Source organism: Xiphophorus maculatus, chromosome 4 (assembly GCF_002775205.1).
Source record: "Xiphophorus maculatus strain JP 163 A chromosome 4, X_maculatus-5.0-male, whole genome shotgun sequence".
In the NCBI taxonomy this organism is placed as follows: domain Eukaryota; kingdom Metazoa; phylum Chordata; class Actinopteri; order Cyprinodontiformes; family Poeciliidae; genus Xiphophorus; species Xiphophorus maculatus.
In genome coordinates this window covers 23,999,861-24,017,890 of record NC_036446.1, presented here as the reverse complement: position 1 = coordinate 24,017,890, position 18,030 = coordinate 23,999,861, and the positions used below count along the sequence as shown (strand labels likewise).

Genomic DNA, 18,030 nt, shown 5'->3' with positions numbered 1-18,030 from the left:
AGCTACCCCTGACTCTAGCTGTCAGAGCCGCGCTTTGCATAACGAGAAAATCACTTTGCGCCGTATATCCTGAGCTTAAGGTGTTCCTGTTATCCCCATGTGTTGAAGTTTGAAAGGAGGACTCAGTCCCAAACCCAAAGAGGGGCGTGAGATCCGGAGAAAAGCTGCGTCACAGGGCGGGATCCGGAGATTGTTGGAAAACGTGAAGAGCACGCAGTTCATAGGAACTGCGTGCACTTGCGTCGCAGGCATCCCAAGATTCCCTGCATCCGCATCCCAGCACTTGGGTGGAGGAAGCTGTTTACTCTTTCTATCTCTCACTGCTGACGTCGGCGCACCGAACAATGTCATCCAATTTCCTGTTTTTCACTTTAGTGGAAAGCCGCTCTCCCACTGTGTGTGGTGTAGCCTGGTGTGTGTATGTGGGTCTAGGAGCATGAGACCGAGGAGCTGACAGGCCGGAGGAGAGCAGCAGGAGGAGGAGATGTATAGGGCCGGATACATGGGGAGCAGGATATAGGGTCAGAGGCAACTTCACTAAGTAAATACATTAGATGTGTTGAATGAGGGCAGCAGGAGTCTGAAGACTCTTCTGATTGCTGCGGAATCACTCTACTGTACCTGCTCCGAAACAGGCAGAGCGATCCGAAGAAGCAAGGAAATCGTGATGCCTCATGACACGAAGGGTTCAATGAACCTCACTGAATGATTAGGAGACAGTAAAGCTTTGAGTTTTTTTTGTTGGAACAATTGTGGCGGAAACGGTGAAAACCAGCTCACCATCAGTTTACCTAAGTATTTGGTCAAATGTGATTTCAATTTTGCACTTTTTTAACAAATTATTTGAACAGTATTTTTGCAGAATAGAGTGATTAGACAACAAAAGGCTTTATGAGTTTTAAAAGTAAGAACTTGTTGCACAACTTGGTAAAGATTATGCATGCATATACTTTCTGGAAAAAAAAGCTGGGACACTTATATATGGTCATCGTCCGTATTTTTTTGTAACAATGCTTCTTTGCAAAAAGTTTTTCTACTGTTGTAAAACTTACTTATTTCCCTTTTAATTGGTTCTGCATTTGTAAGGAAATGGATTTGTGGGTTAAGCAAAGCAGAGTATGTTGGTCCACAGCTTTTGGTGGAAGCAGTGTGATCAACTGGTAACCAGCTAAAGGACAAGTCTCCAAGCTGTTGTGGTTGAATATGGCTCTTGTATGGCAGTAGGGCCCCTGTTTGTTCAATTAGTCAATGCCTAAATTGTCAAAATGCCTTGTTTGTTCATCAATCTAACGAAACAACCCTAAGGAAGAGTCAACTGCAGAGTAGGCTGTTTGGTGTTGGTAGAGAAGATTTGACAGGGTTTTTTTTTATGGGCACAACCTACAATCTTAACTCTGCTGCTCAACCCACAATTGCCTCTTCCTTACAAAAGTGGCCCCACCTAATGGGAAATTAAAAAAAGCTTTCCAGCAGTACAAGATTTGTTGCTAAGAACCATTGTTATAGCAATGCAATTATTAACCAAACCCAAATGTCCACTTTATGCTAAGTACGTTCATGTCCACATCCCCACTAGTATTTTAATAAATGTCTTATAGCAAACTACATTTTTTAACAACTCTTCCAGAACGAATTAGTGAGCCCCATTTGAACTGGTTAGTTTCCTGGAACAGACAGCTTTAAAGCATACCCATACATTTTTAATAGGTCTGAGGTCAGAGCCATTCCACAGGCTCACTTTTAACCCGCTTCATCCATTACAAAACCACTTATGGTGTGTGTTTGGGATCATTGTCCTTTTTGAAAACCCAACTGTTTCACTGTTTCAAATGAGCTGTCTGGTTGTTCATTTTAAGTGCATGTGAAGAATTTGGAGATGGTGTTCCTTCATTATGTGATCCCCTTTGTAGAATTTGCTAGTTCCCCTTTGGAGTGAAACAGGCCTGCAGCATGATGATACTACAGTCATGCTTGACATGTGGTGAAATGTTCCTAAAATTGAAAAATTTTTCTAGATTCCCCCCAAACTTTCTGCCATGGGCTTTTCTTTTATTGAAATGGAAGACCATATTATTATTAACGGTCTTCCAGTTGTTTCTTATTCAAAATTTGTTGATCGTGGTATGTTCTTGAACATCCTTTATTATTTTTCGTTTTTGTGAAGGTGACTGAGTTAAGAGGCTTGAAGCTTGGATTAAATTAAGTCTTCAGATATATATATATATATAGATTATTAACAACAAAAGGACTCCAGGCTGATTATTTCATGAATATACCATCCAGCACATGAACATACTTTTCAGTAAGCTATGTTAAATAAACTTTATTTTCTTCTCTGTCTATGTACAATTCATTTCTTTTTGAGAAACAGCATTTTGGGTTTGCATTGGCTGTTATCAAAATAACAAAAAAAGACTTTCCTTTTGTTAATTACTCAAAATAAATTTACTCTTCCCCTGTATTCAGAAGTAACTGAGATCTATGCAACGTCCACCCAACTCAGAGTAGGCCACAGCAACTTACTTCAAAAGTTAAAGCCTTGAACCTTTTGGTATTCTTCCAGTGAGTCTAGCATTTGCCAAGATTTGCCAGTTTATGCCTGTTTTACTGGAGGTACGAAGCTTGATTTTAATATATCAAAACCCTGCCAGAGTATGATTACTGCTTGTTTTAACAGCTCCGCTGCTAGTTTTAGCATACTCTACTGGCCCATTATCTCTGAATATCAAAAGTTTGAAAGCATGAAAGTATTATTTGTGCAACATTTACATTGTGCAACGTTTTAAAATCACTTTGTTGCACAGAACCAAAACTGTGTCTTGTGTTATACCAGCATATATTTTAAAGGCTCACATGCATGCACACTTTTAAACCAAAAACATCAAATTAGAGAACAGCTTTAAAGTTGTAAGTTAAATGTAAACTTTATGTATATAGTAATGTATTATGTTTTTAAATAGAAATTTAACAGCATGTGAGCTTATTCTCATGAGACAGAGATGTTATGGTATCAATAAAGACAAACCTCTTTATGTTTTAAGTAACTTTTGTCATTCACTGACCTCAGATGCAACAAGCCAACATTTCCTGCTGCTTCTCAAACTTGTTGCCTTATTAACAAGTGGGTCTGTGCACACACAGACACAAGTAGAGAGTGCAATCCCTGGTGTGACTGGTATAACTCAGCAACATAGTAGGAGGATGGCACGGGTATTACGTAGGCATCCACACCATGTCCGTGCTTCTCGCCTCCATGGCCTACTTGCTCTTTCACTTTCCTTGCTTGGTTTTGCCTCTAGTTCAATGCTGGACAGCAAAAGCCTGGCTGAATGATTCATTGCAGTGTGTAGGGGTGCGTGTGTGTGTGTGTGTATGTTGTATGTTTCCTTACGACAACGCAGACTGCTTTAGCTCCGTTTTTGCGTGAGCGAGTTTGTGTGTGTCAAGCCTGCTATACAAGTTACACAACCTCTGCTGCAGTTTGATTGGCTGTGTCTTTGTCAGTCAGAGAGAGTAGTCTTCCTGCATGAAGACAGTAATGTGTTGTGCACTGCTCTTGCTAGGCTGAAGTTAGCTGGAGGCTTTGTGGCCAAACTCAATATGTCAAGGTCCTGTCCTCCACCAACTCCCCCGACATACAGCTTTTACATAATATTCTTTTGTGTTAGCACTGCTTGCAAAAGTTGCCTGGCTGCAATGCAGTGTTTTGAGACCAGAAAGTTATTTGTTGAGTCTGAATAAATTAAGAAGGTCAGAACTTTTTTTTAAAATTTTGTTCACTGAAGATATCAGCATAAGATCACCAGTTTATCTGACACTTCCAGGTAGCCACAGCTTGCTCCATAAAACAAGATAAACGAACACAGAAACGATCAGATTGTATTATTAAATGTTTTTTTTTTCTTTTCAAATTGCTGTTGCATAATTTTGCAAGGCTTGATTGAGAAAAAAAAGGGAAATAATTTACTGGTTCTCTCCAATAAAAAACGCTTTGGGGTCACTCTTTTTCTAAAAAAGCTTACTGTATTTACTCAGACGTAACAAATGAATCAAACTGAATGATTCAAAACACATCTTTTGTTCCCTGTTAAATGATATCACATTTGTAAGGACCCACATAAGTTTATTTATGTGGGTTGAAAGTCTTGTCAAAACCTCTCTTCCAAGGCAAAACAATTTATTGTGCTGCTGATTCTTGCTTTGCACAGTTTGACTTAGATGATTGAGGTTAGTGGAGACCAAACATATTGGCAATTTAACAATTTATTCAGTTAGCAAATAGGTGTCTCTTTAGTGTGTTGAAGAACCATACACATCCACAACAGTCTGATACTTCCTCTCATGCTTGGTCACACAGTGCTGGGATGGTATAACATCACTCAGTCAGAGAAAGCGGTTCTGTTGGTCAGTCTGGCATAAAAACCAGAATAACACCAACTTAAGTGTTCAATAGGATTAAGGTCAGGTCTGCAAGATGGCTAGACGGTACGAGTCTCTGATTATTGGCATCTTGGAAGATGGAGTTGGTCCATAAGAGGAGAGAGATGGAATTATAACCATTGGCAAAATCTCATATTGATATCGCTTTTCAATGAAATTGCCTTAAATGATTATGAATCTTGGCTCCACACCCATCACACTGCCTTCACCAAACACTTCCTGGCATGATGCGGAATCAATTGTTTCTCTTTGAAAGTATTCTACGTATGTTTTACTAGAACTAAGACCTTGGCGCAGATCCAGAGTTTGGTGAGAGAATACCAGTACAAGCTTGGAGGTGCTGCTGGTAGCAGATCAAAAACTCAAAGACCAAAGAATTAAGAGCCAAAAAAGCAGACTTAAAGTTTTGCAGGGCTGAAGTTTAACTTGAATGAAGAACCAAATAAACTTATCTCTTGACAGTGTAAAATGCAGTGTTACAAACAGTTGGATTCTTTCATTATCACTGAAGCAAAACTCAAATATTCATCACTAGTTTTGGAAAGAACATCAGGTTCTCCTAGTCAAGTTCTCCTGTGGAATTTTCCTCCACACCAGTTCCATTTCAGTCCCATCATTGCCATTTTTCTAACACTTGTAGCATCTCTTCCATAAACATGAGGCTATCATGCGACCAGCTCCTCGAGTCTGTTCGAACATCAGATGATCTCTGAGCACCAGTTTGTAGCCATCCTGATTCCATACTCCTTGTTTGAAGACAACTTCAACAAACAGCCCTGTGTCAGGATGACGTAAATTTGGCTACAACCGAGGGCTAATTTGCCCCGCCACCCCTGCTCCCTGCCCACCCTTTCCCCCCCGCCTCTTTGTTGTTTCACAGAGTTTTCTAAAGGCTTACAATTTAGCAAGAACCGATTTGCTGCGGCCCTGGAACGCTCTGAAATTCCTCTCTGTGCTCCCCCTCACATGTGTAGATTGTTTACGGAGAGGAGGAATTCTGGAGGGACGGTGGCCCATGAGGGGCTTTGGTTGCGATGGCTACTAACCCCGGGTTCCATTTAGGAGGAAGGAAGCCAAATCATATGCTGACAGAATAAAAGTGTTCTTTCCAAAGGAAAGTCAAAGCAGTTAGAAATTTGTGTGTGTTTTCTTGATTTGTTAGTTGTCATTTGTGCAGTGAAAAGAAATCGAAATACCGGTACTTTAAGAAATGGTGGGATGTGCTGATTGAGTGTCAGCATCATTTTAATGTTACCTTTTCAAAATATGTAGCATTTAAAAGCCAGAATTAAAAAAATATTTTTTTTTCATAAAGTAATTTGTTTTCATGAGGTTAAAAAAAAATTAGAGGCTTTTATTTTGTATATAAATGCAGTGTGCAATGGTGATTAAATAATATGAAATATTATATAATGTATAAGTGAAAAACAGCCCTCCAAGAGTAACATTTACAATTTTTTTTAATTGTCTTAATCAAAGGCTTGTGAAGCATTCCTAAGTGAACTGTGCTTGAGTTTTGAGTCCGGGTCGTAGATCTGGGCTCTTTGTTCTGTTCCTCAGTGTGATGTTGAATGTGTAACTCTGCTTCACTGCCGTCTGGGAGTGCAGTTGCCATGGGTGTGCGTTTGTGTCTCTGCTGGAAGGTTTCAGTGGGTAATGCAACTCAAAGTCACTTTTAGAAGATGAATGCAAGGATCCAGCATTTCTTTGGGCTTCAGCAAGATTTCACCTCTGTTCACACGGTTTACTTGTCAGTTTTCTTTTTTTATCAGCTGAAAGGTATAGAAAGCAGCTACTGCGTGTGTCTGTGTGATAGGAGCGCTCACAAAATCATTGGATTTTCATAAAGTTTTTGTTTTTGAGGGAATAAGAGAATGCAATAACTGCTTCATTTAGTAATGTCTCATATAAGTAAAGATTTCTAAAATACTTAGTTCTAGTAAACTAGACATTCCTGTTATATTTTAATGTGTTGATTATTTCTTCAAGATTTCAGATTTCTTTCATGTTTTGACTTTTGCGTCTTTTTATACTTGTTTTAATAGAAAAGATCAATGCTTTATTTTATTTTTTATTATTTGATTTAACCTTTATTTAAGTATGTTGAGACCAAATGGTCATTTTCGACAACCTTCCTGAGAAAACATTAGAACATCATACAGCAGAAAACAGTAGACTATCATAAAACAAAGAAAAAACAAGAATCAACAAAGAAAAATAATTTGAATGATTCAGGTGTATTTTGGCTGAAGCCGGAGGAGTTCCACTGATCACTGAAGGTTACTAACGTAGCAGAGACCAATTTTAAATCAGAACTTTAGTCAGTTTGTTACTTACAGCTTACCTATTTTAACATATACAGCTAACTATTTTAATTATTCCACCAAATCTACCTTAAAAAGCTTTAATACCCACAATGGGAACACCCATGGTCTTCCTGCTCTCCACTCTTGGGGATACAGTCAATCTGTACCGAAAGGGGAAAAAAAGCGCATTTTGATTGGCTGCGTTGCAAATTCTAGCCAATGGCCATAGTTTTCTTTTGTTGTCATTTTTCACTTTTTTGTGCCATTTGGGTTATGTTTTTTTCTCCTTCATTTTACATAAGTTAGGAATTTAATATAATTTATTCATTCTGTTTTTTGCAAAGCTTGGGTTGTTTCCTGTAGTCAAATACCTAAAAATAGAAACAAGATGGTCGCTCTTTAATTTAACCATAACATTACCATGTTCTAGACAGAAGGACATAAACAAGGACTAGGTTGGGTTTGGAGCTCTTGACAAATTATTTTCTTGGATGAAGGGCAAACTTGGCTGTTTGCATTGTAAAGACCCACATGTTGGGTAATATTGCACACAACTATAATTTCATGTTATTCAACTGCTTGAGACATTAGTGTCTAAACCAAAATATACCCCCCTTTTCTCTTAAGACTGAGATGATTACTCACACAATCTTCCTCAAAAACTCTCTCTGTCTATTTGCTCAATGACTTAAGTTGAAATAACAGAACAAAAATTAGACACAACAAGCTGCTTACCGTGGATAAAATCATCAACCTGTGCATCATATCTCATCTGTATTTAATGTCATTGAACCCAGCTGTTTAATTGGGTATCTTTTCTGTTTGCATGTTTAGTGAAATTGGCAGTAATCATCTCAAATTCCATCTAAGTTGGATTTTTCTGTCAGCCTAAAGAAAATTAAATTATATTTCCTGTTTGTCTGTGTTTTATGCAGTTTGCTTTCCTTCAGCTTTTTCAGATTTTATACCGGTCAGGTGAAAAGGAATGATTTTTGTCACTGTGATTTGTAAACTCCAGTCAACCTCTAAACTAATAGAAGAAGACATTTCATGTGAAATTTCTCAACTGTTTTATTTCTAACCCTTCTATTCTTTTTATTTTTCAGACCACATTAACAGAGGTGCAGTTTGGACCAATGAAGCTATTTAAAGACCCACTTCAGGTACTGTAAAACAATGCTCGACATGTGTTTGAGTGATACTTTAATGCATACAAGCCCGAAGGCAACACCAGGAGTGCTTCAGTCTATGGTCTATGCCTGCATCCATTAGCAGCCGATTGCTGAGCATTAGAGCTAAACTTGGTATGGCTGTCAGTACTTTGTTGTGTTTTTTTAAGGATTAGTATTGAAAAACAGCTTTTGTTTGGAGTTACAATAAATCTCGAATATCTTCAAAATGCCACACCTCTCTAAGGAACATGCACGCATTCACCGAAGAGGAGGGAATTTCAGCCGTTAATGGACGTGTTGTGTGCTACGCAGCATTGGCGCTGTCAAGGCAACGGGGCCAAATATTTGAGACTGGGAACATACCATAATGAACAATACACATTCTGGAGAACTGCAGAGGATCAGCAGTTTCGTCACCGCAGGCTGGATCTTCTCTGACGTTCTCTCAAGATACAGTTTGTTCCAGCAGCATGTCCCGATTCTGCTGTGTGTGAAAACGGGAAAATCCAAATTCGTAGGAAATATTTCCCATTAATCCTTGATTCAAGAATATATTAGAAGTTTCTACCTATAATTTACAAGGTTAAAATGTACTTGTCTTTGTCATGTGAATGAGGTTATAAGAGGATTTTTCCCCATTTTGGAATAAAACAGCTAGTGTTAAACTCTGTACATTGTCACTCCAGCACAACTGGGGGTATTTTTGAGAATGAAACCATCTGAATTAACGCTCCGTGTATTGTGAGTTCACAGACTCGGCCTCATTGTTTGATGCACTTGAGTTTGGCCACGGTAGGAAAACGAGGTAGAGAGATATCCCCTTCCTGTTTTTGTCACTCACAGCTGATCCTGTCATGACCTCCTCCTCGTTTCTCTCGCCTCACAGGATCAGGCTGGCCCTTATGCCTCTTTTCAGCCATAATGTTGCCTAAACGGCATAATCAGGTGCTGCCAAATGCTCGCCAACCTTCTCTTTCTGTGACTTTCCTCGCTCTTGAGCACTTTTCTCCTTCATTGTGCCTTTTGAAAGTTAGAGATACATATGTATTTTCACGTTACAACACAGTGAATCTGTCTGATCTGATCTTGGCCTCAATACCCAGGTCCACCACCTCTGGGGGAATGTTGACTCTCCTCCCAACATCCCAATGTGGAATTCTGATCTAATTCCCCCGTGCGTACCAAACATAGTTGCAGGAATCTGAGGTGATGTATTTACGACCTGTGCACTTATTGCTGCTTGTAGGGAAAATACTCCTACAGTATGTGGAATATGGTTTACATTTGCAACACCTCCGTCAGACAGACACATTCGCTACTTCTGTCGACTTTGAGCTAAATGCTACGCCAGTCGAGCTGAAATTGTCCCCTTCTGTCCTGACTCAACCTCACAGGTGCGACGCAAACTTAAACGTGCAGAACAAGCTTCCTCTTCTTTACATTCACTCTGCTGCCTGCCAACAGTCGGAGATGACGTCTGTTTGAGAGAGTGACTCATGAATCTACTCTTAGTGCAGCACCGCTCCGGGAGGCGGGCCTAAATCTCCTGTCCAGTATTTACGCAAGTGAAGGGAAGGCGGAGGGAGAGACGGGGGGAGAAGTGGGAGTGGAGGTAGGGGTTGCTTGGAAGCGTGGTGGCAGAGAGGGAGCTCGCGCTCAATGGCTGGCTTGATGGTTGCTGCAGCAGCACTTTCAGATGTAGCCTTGGTTAGACCTGTTGGGGTGAGGGTAGGGGAAGACGGGCTCCAGCCAGTCAAGGCCGCCTTGACTAACTGTGCCATAGATCATCACAGCGGACTATAAAACTTGTGACGCACAGGAATAAGAGCTAAGCCCAATCAATCTGGGGCCGTTCGCTACGGGCCCGCGGGTCAAATCGTAGGCTGATTATAGAATGACGGGCGCGAACGAGCAGGAACGCAGCAGCTGTGAGCTGCACATAGTCATCTCGGCTAATCAAACCATGAGATCAGATTACCACACATTCAGTAAGTGATTTAGACAAGTCATTTTACAAGTAAAAGTGACAAAAGAAAATCTTCAAATCTGAGTAATAAACTTTGAGCTAGAAGGGTGACCGTGGTTTTCTAAGTCTTTTGGTGATAAAAAATCTAAAAATGTGGCCTTTGTTTCTACGCAGCCTCCTGATTTAAGTGAGTTGAGTCATTTTTTTTCTGCAATTTCAGCTGAGAAATTGCCTCTCTATAAACTTTGGACATCTGGAGACTGAAATATTTGCCAGTTTTTCTTCTCAAAATGGGTTCAGATCAGATTTTCATTGTGAATGGTGGATGGTGAACATTTGTGATCAGCTCTTTTAAAGCCTTGCCAGAGACTCTTACTTAGACTAAGGTTGAAGTCTTTCTAAGACCTGAAAACGCATCAGTCTAAACTTTCATTGTACCTCTGCCTCCATGCTTCATTTTTACAGCTTCTTACAGATTTCATTTCAGCTTCACCCTGCAATTTGCCCATCCTGACAGCCTTCACTGTCCATCTAAAGAAAATCATCCCCAATGTTGCTCCCACCTCTGTGTCACTGTGAGGATGGTGTTTATCGCATCGATTTTTCACGGAGTAGATGACATGTTCAGAATGTCTGGCCTCGCTCACAATGTATGATTTGTAAAGATCATACAGGACTTTTAACATTTCATACTGTGCCATCTGTGCATTACCCATGTCACACTGCAAAATGTCAGATTAAACAACACGATTGAGAGTATTGAAAGTGCTCATGGTCAAGTCAAGTAGGAAGAAAATGGGGAATTAGTGCCAGCAGCAGCCACAAAACATGGAATCCCCAGGAAATACCTGACACGGCTTGATAATTTGTCACTGGTTGTCCTTCATTGTTTTCTGTGTCTCCTACATAACTTGGAGGGAACTCCTCTGGCTTTCTTTCAACAATGCAACAAACTTGCCAGTCTTCCATAGAAGCAACATTCTGCGCTTGAGGTATTTTGAAGTATGAAATATTCTTGGAGGAGGAACTTTGTTCTTTCTCCTGCTACCTTGAATGGAATAACTAACTTCTCTATTGTTGCAGATTGTGTGTTAGTCTTTAGAGTTACTGCCAAATTAAAGCTGTGTACGTTGGTGAAAATCCTAGCTGCCTGGAGATAAAATGCATATATACGTACATACTAAATATAATTTTGAAGGAGGTTTATTTTTTTTTGGCTTCCTGTTTTTTCTCGAGCTAGCTTTTAGGAACACACTAGTCAACCAGCCAGTTTCTCTTGGACATACAAGGATCCATACTAACATGGAGACGTTTTGGCTTTGGTTGTCCCAGAAACACAGAATAGCTCATGATGCCTTTGTCCTGTTGCTTGTGGGAAAACCACTGGGATTGAATTGTTGTGGTTCTGGCTGCCATTAACAATATGAGCTAATACCAACATATATTTATCTTCATTTTGTGGATTTAAACTCTTAAGGATCTTGCTCAGAAACGGAGACTGTGAAGATGTCGGTGTGCTCCTCTTGTTTAATATTTAGTCCTTTTTTGTACATGTGCAAGCCGTACATGTTATGAGCCTAAATTTTAGTTTTATTACATTTTTCTAACTTTGAACTTGTCCATTTCTAATTCAAGTGGAAATACAACTCATTATTCTTTCTGCATATCCCCACTGTTCTCCAAAGCGTCATTTCAGTGTGTTAAAGAGACGTTACTATGTATTATTATACGTAGTATTATTGTATCCAAACATGATTGGATACAATACATACATTTTGGTGTATTCAAATAATGGTGAGCTGGCTACCTCCTACTGTTGATGAGAATCCCCAAACCATCACACTTTCATCTCTGTCCTTCATAGTTTGCACGAAACGTTTTTTACTAGTATTTTTTTTTTTAGATATATGCCAAACTTCTCTGTTCTGGTGTCCAAATAATCCAGTTCAAATTTCCACAAACATTATTCCAGAAGTCCTGGTCTTTGTCCACTTAGTGTTCAAGAAGGAACTGCAAGACTGCAGTGTGCCCTGTAATGAGATTTTGGGTTTTTGACGGCATCTTCTGCTTTTATAGACTGAACTTGCTTGGACAGACAGACCTAAACTTGTTGAAAGTTGTTTTGAATTTTCTTTCTAAGTTCTTTTGAGGCTCATGAACTGCAATAACCTTCTTTTTCAACAGTCAAGATCATCAAACTGATTGTTGAATTGCAATCCGGCAATCAGTTTTACTGTCTGTCTAACTGTCTGATTTACAGTACTTACAATGTATGTACAAGACAAAGTAATGAGTTTCTAATCCGGTGGTCCTGATGTCATACATGTGTGTGATTTAAGTTATTTTAAGATATGTCCAGAAATGTTACAAAAACACACATGCTGTCATAGTACAACCTAATTTTTTATTTATCTATTACATTTTTACGTGACTGTATGCAAAGATTTTTCTATTTTACAGTCATTGTTTTTTTATTTATCTGAACTTATTTATTTACTTTTTTATTTTAATGACACTTTGGTCTACTTTTGATTAGTTTTTTTCAATGTGCTTTTTAAATAAATTTGGCATTTTCATAGTACAGCTTCAACTACTGTCAAATAAATACTACATGTTTACATAGCCTTGCTTATATTATGATAATAAACTATAATATGTATAATGCCTATCATTTCACAACATTATCTAGATAATAAGGTTGATTTAATGGTAGTAATGTTTTAATTATGCCTTGACCTATTGCCATTTCCTGACTAAAGAAGATCAACACAAATTGGACATTGAATGTTCTCGTATTATTCCGAAATTTAAATATTGCAAGCAAGAAACTTTCAAGTTATGTCCAGACTCTACTTACATTTTTTTGATTTTACATAAACTATTAGAAGGACCAGCAATTCTAGCAAACTAAGATCAATAAAGTAAAATAAACAACAACAAAAATAGAATAAATAAAGTAAATATATTTCTGTGATTTTCCCCCGTTCTAAAAAGACTGACTGGCATTGAGAGGCTGGGATCTTTCAGTATGAGATTTAGCTACTGCAGTTAAATAAAATACACACATTAGGGCGATTTTGCAAGGTGTTGCAATAAATGTGAAAGATGCATGTCTTTGTGGATGCCTTTCTAAAAAAAAATACAGGTCAGAACTTACAGGAGATCTTATTTAAATAAATAAACCCACGTTTAATCCGCATATCCTCTGTCATTTCCTGTCTTCCAGGTACTTTTAGTTTTTGCCAAAGAGGACAGTCAAAGCAATGGCTTCTGCTGGGCATGTGAGAAGGCCAACTACAGGTGCAGCATGGTGCGGACGCCTGAATTCGCTCTCGAATGCTTCTCAGAGAAGCTTCACGACCTCGTCATCATTGACCACAGACATTCCAGACACTTTGACGCTGAAGCACTGTGCCGGTAAGGCAAGCTCTCTTGTCTCTGCTGTAATTATGCATCCTTTAAACCTGACACCTTTGAACTGCACGCCTCTGGTTTAATCAAATGAAAACCCGACATTGTAGAGAATATTTCTGTTTTTAAAAAGGACGTCTGAAAGATTTACTCAAGTTTACATTCAACCGAGTTGTTTCATTTGTGATTATTGGTTTAATTTTTGTAACTATGATAGTCTCATTCAGCTAATATAAGGAAAATATTGAAAACAAGATTGAATTCTGGGAATTATTTCCTTTGGTTGTTTTTTTTATGAGCTTTAGTGGTATCCTAAATAGAAATGCACCAATCCGATATTAATATATGTATCGGGACGTGCTGTGGTGGCGTAGGGGATAGCATGACCCACATTTGGAGGCCTTGAGTCCTCAACGCGGCTGTCGTGGGTTTGATTCCCGGACCCAGCGACATTTGCTGCATGTCTTCCCACCTCTCCTTCCCCCTTTCCTGTCAACCTACTTTCATATAAGGGACACTAGTGCCCACAAAAGATCCCCTAACCCCCTAAAAAAAAAATATATATATATATATATATACAGTATATGTATCGATCCTGATAATGAAAATAATTCTAGATCGCGTATCGTTAACAGTGTATCTGATCCATAAGGACATATGTTTTCAGTCTAGATCTATACTTTGTGCTCTGAGCGTTGTCGGGCTTTATTTATTTTCAATTATTTTAGAATTCCTAATTGCACTTTCTGAATCATATTAGTACAAAGGTTTTTCGCAGTTTATTTTATACATATTTGAAAAAGGTTGTCAACCTGTTGCTTTTGTCGGTTTCAAGTTCTTTATTATTTATTTTACATTGGCTGGTTTACTGTTAATTGCACTGATTGAACAAATTAAAGTTGCCTTGTTTTTACATTTTTAACCAATTTGAATCATAAATACACTAATTTGAATCAATTGGTGTATTTTAGTGTGCTGTACTGTTGTAGAGTTATCAAAAACATTTGTGACTGAGTACACAATCACAAATGTTTGTGTTTCTATTTAAAAAAAAAAAAGGAAACTTTTTAAGTTAGTCCAGCACTGTTTTTCAGTACTGGCCAATACTAAAGATACCAAACCTCTGTATCGGTATCAGAAGTGAAAAAAGGTGTATCGGTGCATCCCTTCTCCTAATTCAACTTTACAACTCAACTGATTCAGGGCCCGTGATCCAACACATGCCAGGTGACCTCGAAGGGACCAGCTGTAGCACAACGTTTACAAGTTTCAGTCCACATGGCCGTGCTTCTCATTATCTGTGGTGAACGGCCGGCTGATTTTTCTTCGCTCTCTACCTTGTGGATTTATGTCGCCGAGTAACGAGCGGTGCCTGGCCCGTACCACCGTCTATCTTTAGCCTCGGCGCAAACCAAAAGTGCATTTACAAACATTCATTTGCCATGCCCGGACGGTATGTTAACCCTATTCATCTTTGGCCGATCCATATGTTCAGTGTACACGCTCAGGCTCTAGTTGGGGGCACTAAAGGGCCTTTATGACCACTGGCTGGGGGAAACCGCAGGCAGACGAGCGGCCCTGTACACTGCATTCTTTCAGAGGCCTCGGCACCACTCGCAGAGCTCCACCTCTGGGCTCTGCCTGCCTATGAGAATTGGAGCGTGAAAAACTGAAAATACATTGATTTGATGCCACAGGCTTTTCCAACCGCCTCACTCGCTTGCTAAAAAGGCTCCCTCTGTTTACATTCAGGTCATTTAGAGCGGTCAACTCCTCAGAAAACACTGTGATAGTCGCCGTCGTGAAAAGGTACATGTTTGCTTTCTTCTTTTTCTTCTTTTTTTTTATTGCCCCCATTGGTAGCTCGTGATTAGGGGGGAAATGTTGGGAAGAAAAAAAAATAGATGGAAATGTAATGTGTATGCCTGCAGCCTGTCATCTGTAGCAGCCCTCAGATGTTCTCTAAACAAGCATTTATCATATACTGCTTTGCTTCTAACGTGTTTTTCGTATTTGTTTGTTTTTTTTGTTTTTTTTCTAAGGCCAGACAGAGAGGAAGCCTCTGTGATGCCGCTGATCAATGCTGGCTTTAATAGGGTAAGCTTAAAGGACACAGTGTATTTTATTCTGCCTGAAAACGTGGTTTTCCACTGATAAGAATCAGTTCTACAGCTGATGATTTATTTTTTTCCATGGGAAATGAAAGTTATTGACGATACTCCCCCTGGGTCCCTTTTTTTTTGTTTGTTTTGAGAATGTACCCACTTGCCAACACGTGGATTAGCATTGCATATTGTAGGTTTTATTTATCCACTTTTGACTGGCCTGTGTTGCTCTGACCCTTAGAGGTATGTGGAAAATGTCAATTTGATGGCCTGCTACAACGAGCTGCTACAGCTGGAGCACGGAGAGGTGCGGGCACAGTTCAAACTGAGGTGAGTCATGCTTCCAATTACGCTACATTGTAGTTGAGCTCTATATCAGTGGTGAAGTTTGCTTATCACGCTTAAGCTTTCTACACCTCAATGCACACGCACACACACGCCTCCTAACCCCACATCCTTGGACACACACAGACAAAAGAAAATAGTCTGCAGTTGCAAAGATACTTCTTTTTTTATACTCTAACTCTCATAATACTGCTGAATGAATCTCTTGGATTACAGTAAGTATAACACAAATGCTGCAAGTGCTGTGCATTTAAGTTGACATATTTCTGATTGGTTCAATTGAAAAATACTCTATAACATGATGTGCTTAGACAAAAGAAAAAAAACACAAACACCCCATATCATACAATATATAATGATTAAAATTTTTTTTAAAACAAAACCTATCTATTTATAATAATGCAGCGACATGCAGCTTGTGAAATGTTTCACTAAAATAAAGCTAATGGAGAATGTTTTTCAGCTTAAAAGCTTTTTTTTATGCATTTTTAACTTTTCTACAGCTGAACACAAAATTATTCACACTCCTAACAGATTTAGTTCTGGAGTAACCTTTCCATTTTTACCAACATGTTTCCTCTGACTGGCAGTAACATTATCTGATTGAAGTGTCCTGACTTGAATCTGATAAAGAAACCGAAGATTACGTTGGTGGAGACGAGGCTTCCAACCTTAAACCTTTGGCAAAGAGAAACGGTTAAATTACCAGTGGAAACATGTAAACAGCTGCTCAGCAGTTATAAGAAGGGTGACATGCAGCCAATTTTCAGTTTCTTATTGAATATTGTGAAGAACAGAAATAATATTTTACATGTTTCTTTTTTTTTTTTTACAAAATTAATACTCATTTGTACACTTATTGTTTCCTATCAGAAACAAACTATTTGGTCAAATTGAAAAAAAAACACAAATGTGCCAGAGGTATGAATAATTCTAACTTCAAATATGATCCAACATTAATGTCTTGATGTTGTTTTCTTTCCCTACCAGGGCTAGTAATGCCATTTTCACAGCTCTGGAACAAAGCCAAGACGCCATCGAGATCACTTCTGAAGATCAAGTAATTCAGGTGGGGATTTATTTCATTTGTTTTCCCCTCCAACCATGTGTGTGTGTTTCATTCTCTCCCTTTGTTCTGCTCAGACCCTTTTTTTTAGCTCCTGTTCATGTCTTGGGATCTCATTCAGAACTAATAGTAGATTCCGTCATTTAAATGGTCACAAAACACTGCAGCTTGTGTGTTCAGGATGTTTTCTTCTTAAGCTAATGAGCTGAAAATGTCTATTTTTTTTTTTTGCTTCTTTTCTTCAGTTAATTAAGAAACGGTAGGTAACTGTGCCTGAACTCATCACTTTTCTTTCCCTGCCTTTGCAGTATGTGAATCCTGCCTACGAGTCCATTATGGGCTACCAACAAGGCGAGCTAGTAGGGAAGGAAATAATAGAAGTGCCTAAAAGCGAGAAGAATAAGCCTGATCTCCTTGAAACGATTAACTCCTGTATACGAAAAGGAAAGGTAACGTGTGCTCTTCACAATTCCACATCCTTTATCAGCCCCCTGTACATCTGTAGCTGTCTCCGGTGCACGTTGCTTCGCAATCGCATCACTTGTGTAAGCACCCCAGATATCTGCATCCCTGCACGCACGTGCTCCGTCAGCCTGCGCCGCTGGTCATCCAGCAGCGCCGTTTCATGTGCAGTAATCTCACCACACCGAGCGCAAAGGTCAATCCCAGACAGCCTAACAGCAGGAAGGGTCTTTTTAATCTGCGGGTGGGGGGGGTGGACATGAAACGAGCCCGCTGGACTCCAGTTGCGCTCGCTCGCTCCATTAAAGTGAGTTGCCGTTCTCTGACCTGCTCCGTCTTCACCACCTGTTGCACACAAACGGGACACTTTCAACTTTTCACTTTTCATTTTTTTCAATCATACGTTGTCAAGCTTATAAGTCCATCGGCCTATTGTGTTTTACAAAGGGTCCGTCGGCCTGTTGTGTTATGTTCCAGGAGTGGCAGGGGATTTATTATGCCAAAAAGAAGAATGGAGACAGCATTCAGCAAAATGTGAAAATCACACCTGTGATTGGACAGGGAGGGTGAGTGAGCTGGAGAATAAATCACCTCCGTTCATCACACCGTTTTGTTTTAGCGGATGTAACGTTGTGCCTTTGTCCTCCACAGAAAAATCAGACACTATGTGTCTATCAACAGGCCTTTAAATGATAATAATAAGGTGAGATTGGCGGTTTTGCTAAGTAGTAAACAATGAGAAGGGTTTATTTTGTTT

General features: G+C 39.3%; 1 protein-coding gene across 1 annotated transcript in view; it reads left to right on the top strand.

The window, feature by feature from the left end:
* Window positions 1–18,030, top strand: part of pde8a (phosphodiesterase 8A) — a 58,220-nt gene that overhangs the window by 24,107 nt on the left and 16,083 nt on the right. The window contains exons 2-10 of the mRNA XM_023332532.1: window positions 7,853–7,909; window positions 13,111–13,301; window positions 15,048–15,104; window positions 15,338–15,392; window positions 15,642–15,730; window positions 16,736–16,814; window positions 17,120–17,260; window positions 17,751–17,839; window positions 17,925–17,976. Coding sequence (XP_023188300.1) covers window positions 7,853–7,909; window positions 13,111–13,301; window positions 15,048–15,104; window positions 15,338–15,392; window positions 15,642–15,730; window positions 16,736–16,814; window positions 17,120–17,260; window positions 17,751–17,839; window positions 17,925–17,976 — 810 coding nt within the window. The remainder of the gene's footprint in view (window positions 1–7,852; window positions 7,910–13,110; window positions 13,302–15,047; window positions 15,105–15,337; window positions 15,393–15,641; window positions 15,731–16,735; window positions 16,815–17,119; window positions 17,261–17,750; window positions 17,840–17,924; window positions 17,977–18,030) is intronic.